The sequence below is a fragment of the Trachypithecus francoisi genome, unplaced genomic scaffold, assembly GCF_009764315.1.
Source record: "Trachypithecus francoisi isolate TF-2019V2 unplaced genomic scaffold, Tfra_2.0 Lachesis_group5, whole genome shotgun sequence".
Taxonomy (NCBI): domain Eukaryota; kingdom Metazoa; phylum Chordata; class Mammalia; order Primates; family Cercopithecidae; genus Trachypithecus; species Trachypithecus francoisi.
The window spans coordinates 121,449,240-121,463,536 of NW_022681470.1; the positions used below are offsets into that span (position 1 = coordinate 121,449,240).

The following is a 14,297-nucleotide window of genomic DNA, read 5'->3' on the forward strand; positions in this document are numbered from 1 at the left end:
CTGTACTCTCGTCCACTGCACTATACTGTCTTCTAAAACAAAGATATTTTAACTTCTGTATTTCACCTTAATAGGGATTTTGTATGCAATACATTCAATAACAAAAGGTCTTAATTCTTCAGTTGAACATATGAAAGGAAAATTTTATTCTGTCCTGTTAAACCAAGGTAAAGTTTAGTTTAAAATCCAAGATAGTAATACTCAAAACTCAGGACCAATTTTTATAGGATGCTTTTCAAAAGGAAATTACATTAAATGCAGGGAGTTCTTGGTTTCCTCTTTATCCTACGTATCTATAGATACAGTCTACCTTACGATACATTGGAAATGAAGACTGGATATGTGAACTAGACTACAAATATTAACTTTTTTTTTTTTTTTTAAAAGACAGGGTCTCACTCTGTTGCTCAGGCTCTGGAGTGCAGTGCTGTCATCATGGCTCACTGCAGCCTCAACCTCCAGGGTTCAAGCAATCCTCCCAGCTCAGTCTCCTAAGTAGCTGGGACTACAGGTGCAAACCACCACACCTGGCTAACTTTTCTATTTTTTGTAGAGCCGAGGTTTCACTTTGTTGCCCAAGCTGATCTTGAACTCCTAGGCTCAAGTGATCTGCCTCAGACTCCCAATATGCTGTGATTACAGGCATGAGCCACTGTGACCGGCCTGAATCTTAACTTTTATTTATTTTTTTGAGACGGAGTCTCCTCTGTCACCCAGGCTAGAGTGCGGTGGTGTGATCTCGGCTCGCTGCAACCTCCGCCTCCCAGGTTCAAGCAATTCTCCTGCCTCAGCCTCCCATGTAGCTGGGATTACCAGTGTGCACCATCACCCTCCGCTAATTTTTTGTATTTTTAGTAGAGACAGGGTTTCACCATGTTGGCCAGGCTGGTCTCGAACTCTTGACCTCAAGTGATCTGCTTGCCTCAGCCTCCCAAAGTGCAATCTTAACTTTTAATGTGTACATTTTAAAAAATGCTATTATAGAGACATAAGCTAGTTTTGGATTTAAAGTTTCTACTAATAGTCCAAAGCCATGCTCCTGTTTTTTTTTTTTAATTGTCTGTAAATGAAAAATAATTACTAATCATTATTAAAAGGCCCTTCATAATATGGTCCCTTCAAACTCATCCTCCCCACTTCATGCCACCCAATCTATAATTCAGCCACTCCACTCAGTGAACACAACATACACCTTCTTGACAGTGTCTTTAGAGATACTCTTCCTTCTGTCCACAGTTTCCTTGCTTCTTAGAAAATCCTTATTCATAATTCAGGTCTAATGTCTCCAAGACTCACTCCCCTAGGCAAAACTCCCCTAGCATAACACTTACCACACTGCCATTAAATGATGTATAAGTCCACTCCCCTGCTCAACCACGTGCTTTTCATTCACTGTGGTACCCACAGTGCCTAGCATATACAGGGAGCTCAGTAATTATCTGTTATGATTAATAACTAGATTTGACTTGATGCAAATGGTTAACTCTTCAAAAGACTTGAATGCAGTTATACATACAACGTTATTAGGATAACATAAAACATCCTATAATGTATCTTGAAGAAATTGCTACCACATTAATATTTGGTAATTATTAATTACTAGACACTGTCTTCATTAGTCATTATGAACTATTCTTAGCTTTCTGGAACTTTGGAATGGCATGGACTGAAAGTTCATGCTCAACTGAAAGATTCTATGGTCTACCTTTGTATCCACTGCAGGAATCCTTTCTATAATATCTTTAGCAGGATCTACTTGAATACCTAATAATGTCAGGAAACACCTGTTTCTCAAGCCAGCAATTTTTAGATGGTTCTGAGAGAGAAAATTGTCCCAGAAAAAAATATATATATTAGGAAAAAACTATCAGAATGTAATGATTACTTCAAGGATCTGAGCCCCCTCTAACAGAATTATTATATGTATACTTCCATTGTTGCATTGATCATACTGTTATAATTTATTTATTCACATCTGTCTTTGCAATCACTTGATGGTCACCAAACCTTGATGACCTTGAAGACAAGAAATTGTGTCTCATTCATGCACTCCTTTTCCAGGAGCTAGCAAGGTGGCCAGCAGGCACATAGTAGACACTTAATAAACTTTTGATAAAAGAATAAGCAACCCTAAATGGAAGAATGGTAACATTAATAAGCAAAATAACAAGCACAAGAAAAATAATTTAGGGAAGTGGGTAATAGTGATATTGTATCAACGGAGATGTCTAACAGTCAATAGAATAAAGGGATCTAGAGTTTAGGTGAAATTTGAATTTATCTTCCTAGAGAAGACAGATATGACATGGCAGTGGATGAGATGGCCGAGAGAGTGAGCAAGGATTGACAAGCTACCAAAGGGACAATCAGAAAGGCAAGTATAGGCATACCATTTCAGAGAAGCCAAACAAACAAAAAACCCAGTTTCAGGGGGTGGAATGAGGCTAAAGGCAAATATATTATTACATTTAGGATAGAACTGAATGAAGATTGAGAAAATGTCACTAGATTCATTACTGAAAATGTATTATCCACAAAGGTAAGATGCATAAAGACAGAGGGCTTAGTTACCTATTTTAGGAAAAAGAATCCATCTTCTCCATCTGGCTGAGTGTCCTGAGCATATTCTCAAAATATTCATTCATTCATTCGTTCGTTCGTTCGTTTGTTCATTCAATAATGGCAGTATCATTGTCTTTTCTCTTTCTATCTTCAACCCAACAAACCTTATATACTTCCTCAGAAACATGAATTTACAGGCAGGCATATATCTCATTGCCAAACTACTACTCCTTTGTCCCTCTGTTGGCTTACTTGTTCATTTATTTGTTTATTCTCTGCATAATTCAACGATTTAATTACCTCAGCCTTACATAGGGTTCATTTTTTTTGTTTGTTTTTGTTTTTGTTTTTGAGACGGAGTCTCGCTCTGTCGCCCAGGCTGGAGTGCAGTGGCCGGATCTCAGCTCACTGCAAGCTCCGCCTCCCGGGTTCACGCCATTCTCCTGCCTCAGCCTCCCGAGTAGCTGGGACCACAGGCGCCCGCCACCTCGCCCGGCTAGTTTTTTGTATTTTTTAGTAGAGACGGGGTTTCACTGTGTTAGCCAGGATGGTCTCGATCTCCTGACCTCGCGATCCGCCCGTCTCGGCCTCCCAAAGTGCTGGGATTACAGGCTTGAGCCACCACGCCCGGCCAAGGTTCATTTAAAAAAAAAAAAAGGTATGATTTTTAAAGTAAAATCTAAAAATCTGCAAGGTGCAAACATTCTCAAAGTACATTAAAGCATATGATTTCCTCATCTTATGAACAGGGAATACGATTAAGATTACAAAATTAAGATGTAAGTGTTCATTGTTAGTCTAAGTCTCACTAACTAAGTGATTCATTTCCATACCAAGCTGAAAACAGAAATGCTTTTAAATTTTTATCTCATAAGAACTACAAATCTCAACATGTATGTTCCAGACCTATTGTCTAGATTGCTAGAAAAGAACTAAAACCATCAATGTTCAATATAAAAGTATAAAAAGGATATTATATTTTTATAGTGCCAAATTCCATCCATAATCCAATTTCATTCTCAAAAACACAAATGAGTTCGGCGCAGTGGTATATGACTATAATCCCAGCACTCTGAGAGGCAGAGGTGGGAAGATTGCTTAAGGTAAGAAGTTCAAGATCAGCCTGGGCAACAAAGCACATCTGTAGTCCCAGCTACCCGGGAGGCTGAAGCAGGAGGATTGCTTGAGCCCAGGAGTTTGAAGCTGCATTGAGCTACGACCATGCCACTACACTGCAACCTGGGTGACAAACTGAGATCCTGTCTCAAAAATATAAACATTAAATAATAAAGTAATAAATAAATAAAAGATCCTTGGGAGATTCCAAAGTTTAGAGGTTGAGAAAATCAGGAGAAGAGTAAAGTTGGAGGAAAACCAAGAGTGGTGTCCTGGAAACAATTAAAATATAATCCCACTAGTCTGGGATTATAAATTAAACAAAATACTAGAATTTTCAATGATGTCTGTAATGGATATTCATTACACTCAATTCTTCCTGATGCTATCTCCTCCCTTAGCATCCATAAAACTACAGAGTTCTGGGTCTTCTTCCTCACTTATAACTCCTCCTGCAATTCCTTTCCAGTTTGATCTTCCTGCTACCACCTAATTGAGTTTCCTCATGAGCCACATTCTCTATATAAACTATCTTCTTCAAGGAAGTCATGTAAATTCCGTATTTTAAAAATGTCATTACATGACGTATTTTTATGACTTTATATGACTTATTAACTTTTTTATATCACTTTTTTTTACTTTGCAGGGAAAATATTCACATCTATTTATTGGGAAAATTCTGGCCAGTCAAATTTGCATAAAAAACTTTTCAGAAGAAGACTTTCTTTCATGACTTTAATTTGAAATATTTTTAAAACATAGTTAAATAAATTTTTAAAATTATATTTCAATGCTTCTTCAAATGTATCAGATCACCTTACGGAGAATTCTAATTTTTCTATATACTTTTGGGGATTAAAAAATAGAAAAGAATATTTTACCTGGTTGGCACAAAATCTTGAAGCCAAAAATAGGAGATCAATGTTGATAATATTATCGATAAAGAAGTTGCAAATCCTTTTAAAATATTATCTGCATACTTAATAACAGCAGCTATTACAAGGCCTCCAAGTGCCTGCAGAAGTTTTAAAAAAATTTTTTTAAAACACACATATAAAACTGCATTTCAAAACAATTTCATTATTTAATAAAGCTTTAAGCTTTTGTCCTATAAATTCAATCCCATTATAGTAAGGGATTTATTTTAAACATCTCTCACAACAAATAGACTTACAGGCTTTGTTCAATAGCCCTCTTATTTCAAAAGGCATTTAATAAAAGTAACTACCAGGATAATCTGCAGTTTGTTATAATGAAGTTTGACCATATTACAAATAAAATGTCTATCATTATCCAATTTAGTAATTAAACATCACTTGTTTGGACAAATGTGAGAGGACTGGTCACTTTGAATAGTGAAATATTTTTACTTTTGAGGAAAATTAGTAATCAGAGTCATTTTATAGCCTTTCAATAGCCTCTTAATTTGGCTTTTTTCCTATAGTTTCTCCCCTTTCAATTGCACCTCTTATTACTCTCAGATGAAGTTTTCTAAGGCACAATTTTAATTGTGCTTTTTCTTTAAGACTGTAGAAAGAACTTTCTACCTAATCCCTCTCAAATTCCCAATTGTGGCTACTTTAATAATGAGGTTTTACTATACTACACAGTTCTGCTTTCTGCCAAAGACTACTTATCATTTTCCAAATCTGGGTTACCTACTGTAACAACTTTCAAAACACCTCTTCTATGATGGAAGCTTTATTTAAAGAAAGTCATAAATTATGCCAGTTGAGCTTACTACAAATTAATGTTTCAGTCCCAATATTTCTTGGCAATGTTGTCATTCATCTGTTTACTCCCTATTGAATCCTTCATACCAGTTATACCAAACATTTTTTATTTTTCTCATATCTTCAGCCCCTTTTTAAGGGAAGGGGGCTTCTTCTCTTTGCTGGAATAACATACATCATACATAAACTCTCTTGACTCACCCTATCTCCGCTTCAAATTTTCTTTTAGTTATTTTTTTCAAATTTTCACTTATCCTTGTCTCCTTTTCTGCTATCTTAAAAATAGAAGTATCCGGCCGGGCGCGGTGGCTCACGCCTGTAATCCCAGCACTTTGGGAGGTCAAGGTGGGTGGATCACGAGGTCAGGAGATCGAGATCATCCTGGCTAATATGGTGAAACCCCGCCTCTACTAAAAATACAAAAATTAGCTGGGCATGGTGGCACATGCCTGTAATCCCAGCTACTCAGGAGGCTGAGGCAGGAGAATCACTTGAACCTGGGAAGAGGAGGTTGCAGTGACACAAGATCGCGCCAGTGCACTCCAGACTGGTGACAGAGCTAGACTCCATCTCAAAAATAAATAAATAAATAAATAAATAAATAAATAAATAAATAAAAATAGAAGTATCCTACCTGCTTTTAAAACACAACTATCCTTTGCCACCTTCACCTTCCTTTCTGGAGCCTTGCTTCTTAGGCTTCAAATATCTCTAGAAGAATAGGAGGCTCTAAGGATAGTGACTTGTGTCTTCATTTTTATATCCTCTAGAATTCTCCATATGTATTTTTTAAAGATGTAATTAATTACTCAACCCTTGAACAATTCCAAGCTATATATAAACTGAATTTGACAGACGTTTTCCAATATGTAACTACAATATGAGGCTATGAATTGTCACAATTAAACATCCAGATCTGCTTCTTGGGTCTTAATGGCTGACCCAGACTTCCTGTACAATGATAAGACTTATAGAAAAATCCAAAGTTATATTCGCCTTAAGCTTCAATTCTTTTATTCTTAAACCCGTATTTTCATTACATTTAAATACCACAAAGTTCATTAAAGATCCCTTTTCAAAATAAGATTCCATTACAGCATTAAGATCACTTCTATTCTAACTTCCTTGAAGAAACTAGATACGAGAGCACTAACAGTAGTGACCTTTTCCCCTCACATCAGCATATCAGGAGCTACTTTGATTCTCTATATTAAAATAGAGTTTATTAACATTAAATCTAAGACTTTAAATGCTTTACCTGAAGAACAACTACTATCCAGGTCAGTCGGTTATATCCCTGAAAAAATCCATTCTTTGATACCAGTTCTCCATCATAAATGTATACACCCATTAATCCAAATATACTTCCAAAGAAACCTAAAAAAAAGTAAAGTCTACATGATATATCATTTAGTTTGTCTGAAGAGAAATATTTTTTCCACTGACATTCCAAATAATTTTATACTTAACTTTTTCTTTTTGATAAAATTAAATTACTTTTTTTTTTTTTTTTTTTTTGAGACGGAGTCTTGCTCTGTTCCAGGCTGGAGTGCAGTGGTGTGATCTTGGCTCACTGCAACCTCTGCCTCCCAGGTTCAAGCAATTCTCCTGCCTCAGCCTCCTGAATAGCTGGGACTACAGGTGCTTGCCACCACGCCTGGCTAATTTTTTGTATTTTTAATAGAGACAGGGTTTCACTGTGTTAGCCAGGATGGTCTCGATCTCCTGACCTCGTGATCCACCTGCCCTGGCCTCACAGAGTGCTAGGATTACAGGTGTGAGCCACACGCCCAGCCAAAATTAGATTTTTTTTTTAATTTTTACTTGGTTTTGTATACTTAACAAAAGTATACTTAGTTTATAACTATAAGACAAAGACATACAAATGTAAAAAGACAAAGACAGAATATAAAAAATAACAGACATTATCAACTTTGGAGCACTAAAATAATACAATGCACAAATTAGATGATTACATGGCTAGCCCATTCAAATATGTGCAAATGGCTCACATTTGGAATATGTCATTGTTCTTCCACCTTCCTCTTGCTAGATCTAGATTTTCATATATTCGCATTGGTACATACACATATAAAAGCTCAGGCAGGGAGTACAGCATTTTTCCTTATTAAGAAGTTTCGAGAGTGGGCACAGTGGCTCACGCCTGAAATCCCAGCACTTTGGGAGGGCAAAGCAGGAGAATCATTTGAGCCCAGGAGTTTAAGACCCGCCCAGCCAACAAAGCGAAACTCTATCTCTACAAAAAAATTTTAAAATTAGCTAGGTGCGGTGGTGCACGCCTGTAGTCCTAGCTACTCAGGTGGCTGAGGTGGGACGATCACTTGAGCCCAGAAGTTTGATGTTACAGTGAGCTATGATTCTACCACTGCATTCCAGTCTGAGCAAAACAGCGAGACTGTCTCTAGAAAGTAAATAAATAAAGTTTTGTTTTGAAAGTATAACTAATAACTAATATCCAAAAAATCACAGCTAAGAAACAGTCATAGAAAACATTAGATTCTGTGTTACTGAAGCTTCACTGCTAGAGAAAGTCAACTTGGTAAGAGCAGAAACTGTCTTGTTCATGTTGAATCTCACCTCAAAAACATAGTCTATCACATGACTATTGGAATAAGAGACTCCCAGAAGCACTGCTAGGCTATAAATAAAGAAATTCATGCTGACAGGGACCGCTTTTTATGGGTAGCCTTTGAAATATATGCAGTTAAAGAGTGCAAGGGTAAAGCAATTTTTAAAAATGAAGTCATAACTAATCAAAGTATTCCACAATAGAAAGAAAATGAAAAGGATGTGAAATGCTCTAAAATTCCATTTAAGTCAGCTCTATCCTTTTAATGTCTAATTTCAAACATGAAATTAATGCTGGCATATAATTTCCAAAGCACATCTGATGGTATTTTATATGATGGTATTATATATAAAACATGTACGTGTGTATATATACACACACACACACATATAAAATACCATCAGAAGAGTTTTATATATAACATATATATATATGTATATTTTGAGACAGGATTTCACTCTGTCACTCAGCAGGCTGGAGTGCAGAGGCACAATCACAACTCACTGCAGCCTCGACTTCTTGGACTCACGCGATCCTCCCACCTCAGCCTCCCAAGTAGTTCGGACCACGGGCACACGCTACCACACCTGGCTAATTTTTGTTTTTTTTGTTGTTAGTGTTTTCTGTACAGAGTTTTGTAGTGTTGCTCAGGCTGGTCTCTAATTCCTAAGCTCAAACAATCCACCTGCCTCAGCCTCTCAAAGTGCTGGGATTACAGGCGTGAGCCACCGCATCCAGCCTTACACATATATATTTTTTTTAAGAAACAGGGTCTCACTATGTTGCTCAGATCTCAAACTCCTGGTTCTCAAGCAATCCTCCCATCTCAGCCTCCCAAGTATCTGGGATTAGAAGCACAAGCCACCACATCCAGTAAAGTTTTTTAATTTATGAAAGTAAGACTCCGTAATTACCAAAAAAATATACATTATAGAAGGATACATACATGTCATACATGTCAGCATGAACAGGTCTACTGCATTCTAACAGTTGCATAATATTCCTTTGTATGGATTATAAAAGCAAATATGTATGTATCAGCATGTAACAGGAATTATTCTAAGTGCTTCCTGTATGTTAACTGACATACAACACTATGAGGTAGATGTCTATTTTATAGATGAAGAAACTGAAGCACAGAGAGGTTACATAACTTGCCCAAGTTCACACTACTGGTGCTCACACTACTATCTTTGTGCTCTTATAGGATAGATCCTTATCCAGACTTGGAATTCTTACATTACAGCCTACACATATTTAAAATTTTAGCAAATATACCAAATATTCCCAAATTGAAATCCAACATGGTTATATCAATCTATACTCCTAGGAACAATAGGTAATAGAGTTCCTGCTTCTCTATTCCCTAGCTAAAATTGGATCTTATCATGTTAATCTTTGACAATTTGATGTTTGAAAAATGCTATTACATTGTTTTAATTTGTTCTTATAATTATGAATTGTGATAAGCAATTATTTAAGTATCTTTTCAAAAACATTAAGTCTGTTACCATTTTTTTTCTATGAGCATTAGAGCTTATGAGGTCACCAAATAATAAGAAATCCATGAAGCACATTAGAACCATGAATTCTGATATGTCTTCCATTTTTATCTTACAATTCAAGAAAAGTTTAGGCAAATCACACAAACCTTGATTATTTCTTTTTCTCTGATATTGTATTTTATATAAATAGTTGACATTTATTAGTGCTCACTATATGTAAGACACTTTGTTCTCGGCTCACTGCAGCCTCCGCCTCCCAGGTTCAAGCGATTGTCCTGCCTCAGCCTCCAGAGTAGCTGGGATTACATGTGCCCGCCACCATGCCTGGCTAATTTTTGTATTTTTAGTAGAAATGGGGTCTCATCATGTTGGCCAGGCTGGTCTTGAACTCCTGACCTCAAGTGATCCACCAGCCTCAGCCTTCCAAAGTGCTGGGATTACAGGTGTGAGCCACCGCACCTGGCCTAGACACTTTATTCTAAACACTTCACATGTAGTAATTTCATTTAATCCTCATAGTAATATATGAGATAGGTAGTATAATTTAGAACATTTTGCAGATGAGGAAAGTGAAGCAGAGAAAGAAGTAACTTCCCTAAGGTCACATAGGTGGTAAGTGATGAAATCAGGATTTGAGTGGTCTGATTTCAAAACTAAGTATTCTTAACCCCTCTGCTATAGACATATTATTTCTGAAATGGTGAATTAAACTGCTTAATGCTTTTCATGCCTGTGAGCTTACCGTCTCTAGACAAATGAAAGAAGCTAATAAAATTTTGCTTTAAAAATATTTACCTTGAATGTTCTTAAGGAAAAAAAAAAAACTTGACACATTTCTACAAATTTTGCAGAGAAACTTAAAGAAATCCTATGTGATTAAAATGAAGGTGCAATCTGTTATTACATTACTTGAAAACAGCTGGAAGGATGAACTGTAATAAAATTTGGAAGATTTGACATAAAATATAGGCCATTAGGAGTACAGACAATTTAGGGCCTAGAAGGGCCTGTATGACTGCTGATCAAGATAGACATGGTACAACAGAGCCACACTACCTGGATTCAAATACTGAGTCCATTACTTACCAGTAATGTGAGCTTGGGCAAGTTATTTAACCTCTCTGTACTTTAGTTTCCTTATGTATAAAATAGTATATGGACAGGAAAAAAAAAAATAGTGGTTTCAAAGGTAAACCTCAAAGTCACAAGGACAAAAGCTTAAAATAGAATGTGTTGATTTGCAGATGAGCTGCTTTTCACATGGGCAGTTCTATATGACATCATCCAAAATGAATGTATGCCAGGAATACTAAATGCTGGAATCTTCGTAGGGGGATTTAAATATTACAATACTAAAAGAAGTTTAAATATTTGTTCAAAGGCTTCAGTATAAGAGATTTTTTTCTTTTAAACTATTTACCTGCAGTTAGAAAAATGCTGCAGTATTTAAGAGCTAAAACATAACATTTTAAAATAAAACAGCACATAAGATTTTAAAACAGAGGCCAGGCACGGTGGCTCATGCCTATAGTCCCAGCGCGCTTTGGGACTATAGCGCTTTTGGGTGGATCACCTGAGGTCAGGAGTTCAAGACCAGCCTGGCCAACATGGTAAAACCCCGTCTCTACTAAAAATACAAAAATTAGCTAGGCGTGGTGGTGGGCACCTGTAGTCCCAGCTACTCTGGAGGCGGAGGCAAGAAAATCACTTGAACCCGAGCAGTGAGCTCAGATCGTGCCACTGCACTCCAGCCTGGGCAAAAAGAGTGACATCCCATCTCAAAAAAAAAAAAGATCTTAAAACAGGGACAAAAAAAATCATCATTTCAAACTTCCTCAATTATTTTAATCATCCTTTCCAGGAATAAAATATGTAAGTTATTTGCAAAACCTTCTGGGAAAGAAGTGGCAACCAAGGATAAAGTTACTAAGGCTCTAAATAGTGAAGACAGAAATGGGCTACATACACCTTTATGTCACAGATCTAAGTTTTTCATATTCTTAAATAAAAGGTGTTCATTTAAAATAAAATGTTTTAAAAGACAAGAACATTGCCAGATACTTGGATCAATAGCAGATTTTATGCAAGGCTCATTTATTTAAAGATGTATAGACATCTTTAAATATAACAATATAATCACTTTTAAAAATAATATGAGAAAACATTTAAAACTTACCAAGCTGAATATTTCTTATCCAAACTGATTGTTTTGTTTCTTTTAAGATTTTCTCAAAGTAAACCCCAGCAAAGCCACTTGAAAAACATGCTGTGAGAACTGCCATGAGTCCTACAAACTGAGAACCAGCTGAAAGTTCCTTAGAGTCAAGCTGAGAATCTGAGGGCCACTAAATAAGAAGAAAAGTAAAATTGCAGTTTAATTCCTATAACATTTTACATAAACATATTGAGAGTCCACTCTTAGACCATAACCTAAAAATGCAACCAATATCATTTTTGGGATTGCAAAGGAGAGCTTTAAACATAAAACCTTACAATCATTTGATTTTTTTCCTCACAGTGATATTACTATTACAACTTATAATTTCAAAAAGTACCTTAGAAATAATAAATATTTTACATTTCATCTCTTACAGAGACCAATGTTACCTTGAGATAATTCCTTAAAGTTTAATTTATTAAAAAGCACCATCTCAAATATAGGTAGAAGAAAGGAGGAGAATCTCACATCCCCTCTGCTGTATCAGCAAAAGTAGAGATCAGCTGGAAAGTGGTGTGCTAAATCAAGCATAATAAAGGGAAGCTGTTGGGAGGTGAACCCCAAACACTGTCAGGAAAAGATAGTCTATCAGACAGTGAAGGAAAACTCAGAGTACAAGACACTGGAAAATGAAATGTGTTGGAAGGGACTCCAGGATCATTGCACCAGGGACGGTACCCCCTGGCTTAGATGTTACCCTTAATCTAATCAACTGATATCCTATAACTACTGTTAAATTTTCTTTTGCATCTATTTCTTCCCTCCTCAGTTTGATCTTCTACTAGTTGGACTTCTTTTTTGAGACATGGTCTCACTCTGTCACCCTGACTGGAGTGCAGTGCATGATAACAGCTCACTGCAGCCTCAACTTCCCTGCACTCAGGTGATCCACCTTAGCTTCCCCAGTAGCTGGGACTACAGCTGCACACAACCACACCCAGTTAATTTCTGTATTTTTTGTAGAGACAGGGTTTTGTCATGTTGCCCAGGATGGTCTCAAACTCCTGGGCTCAAGCAATCTGCCTGCCTTGGCCTCCCAAAGTGCTAGGATTGTGGGTGTAAGCCACCACATCCAACCTAGCTGGACTTCTTAAAGCCATTTTTCCTTCTGAAACTGTACTTTTCATAGCTACCAAAGACTTTTCAATCAATATGTTAACTAATTTTTAATAATAAAATTGTTCATTCTCTATTCAGCTTGCCTTCACCACAGAATTAACACTACTGACTACTCATTCCTTACCTCTTGAAATGACCTGCTCTTTTCCGTGTTCTCTTCTACAATCTTTATATTTATTCTAGTCAACAGACCCTTTCAATGATAGAAATGTTCTGTATCTTCACCCTCAATAGGGTCATCACTATCTTTAAGTGGCTACTGAGAACTTGAAATGTGGGTAGTGTGACCAAGGAACTGAAATTTTAATTTAATTTTAACTAATTAAATTTAAATAGCTACATATGGCTTGTGGCTACCTTATTGGACAGTGCAGTGCTACAGCATATTTATAGGAATCCCCTCTACCCTGGAGAGCTGATTCACAGAAGCAATGACATCTCTTCTGAGCTCAAGTCCAAAATTTTCAGTTGCTGCTATCCAGAAACTTATCTTCTCAAAGCCAATGTGACTAAAATGTACCCATCCCTCTTCAAAGCAAACATACCTTTTGATACCTTTGTCTCTATTAAAAATGCAACCATTCAAATTTGTTTCTTAATCTCCTTGCTCTCCATTCTCTATGATATTTATTAGTCTAACACTCATACTGATTCTTCCCTTGGAACAACTCTTACATCACTCCTGTGGGACATTCCAATCCCATTAACCTGACAGTTTAGGTCATTGTCATGCTTTCTAATTCCTCTCCATTCCTTCAGTCTTTCTCCCGACCAATCTGCCCTGCATGCCTATAGGAGTTCTCTGATATGCCTCTCTCCCTTCCAACTCTCCAGTGAGGCCTTACAGCCGAAAGCAGTCAAGCCTAAGCTTCTGGCTCAATACTGAAGACCACATATAATCTAGGACCAATCTGTATTTTGTAATTTCATCTCTCACCATATCTTTGTCAATTATTTGTTCCAATCAAAGAAGATTATTATCACTCCTTAACTTATCTTGTGCTTATCCACAGATCAACATCTGTATTTTTTTTTAACATACCTTTTATGTAATACTTTTTCTGCTGTTTCCAACCTACTGAAACACAAATAGTGAAAAGTTTTAAGATTTGGTTCTGGCTCTGCCACTACTAGATTGGGATCATAAGCAATTTCATTAATCTCTCTGAGCCTCAATAACTCCTTTGTAAGTTGGGACGAATAATATATCTACCTTAAACAGTTGGGTATAACATGAGATTATAAACGATAACCACCAAGTGGGGCACCTGGCACATAAGTACTCAGTATGCAAATTTCATTATAATTATTACCTTTCAACACCTAATTTAACTCCAATATCATCCTTGAAGATTTCCCAGGAGTCATCTGTACTTACAGGCTATAAAATCAGTTGACAACTAATCATGTAAAAACAAATATCATTTGTTTTTCCTGATCTTAAACTGTGTTTT

At 36.6% G+C, this 14,297-nt stretch overlaps 1 protein-coding gene across 3 annotated transcripts in view; it reads right to left on the reverse strand.

The window, feature by feature from the left end:
* SLC35A3 (solute carrier family 35 member A3) overlaps positions 1–14,297 on the reverse strand; it is a 50,181-nt gene that overhangs the window by 1,394 nt on the left and 34,490 nt on the right. For 2 of the 3 annotated variants that reach the window (XM_033197190.1, XM_033197191.1), the window contains exons 5-7: positions 11,683–11,851; positions 6,670–6,788; positions 4,560–4,693 (exon numbers count right to left, since the gene is read on the reverse strand). In XM_033197190.1, coding sequence (XP_033053081.1) covers positions 4,560–4,693; positions 6,670–6,788; positions 11,683–11,851 — 422 coding nt within the window. The remainder of the gene's footprint in view (positions 1–4,559; positions 4,694–6,669; positions 6,789–11,682; positions 11,852–14,297) is intronic. The other variant, XM_033197192.1, reaches the window with a different exon arrangement.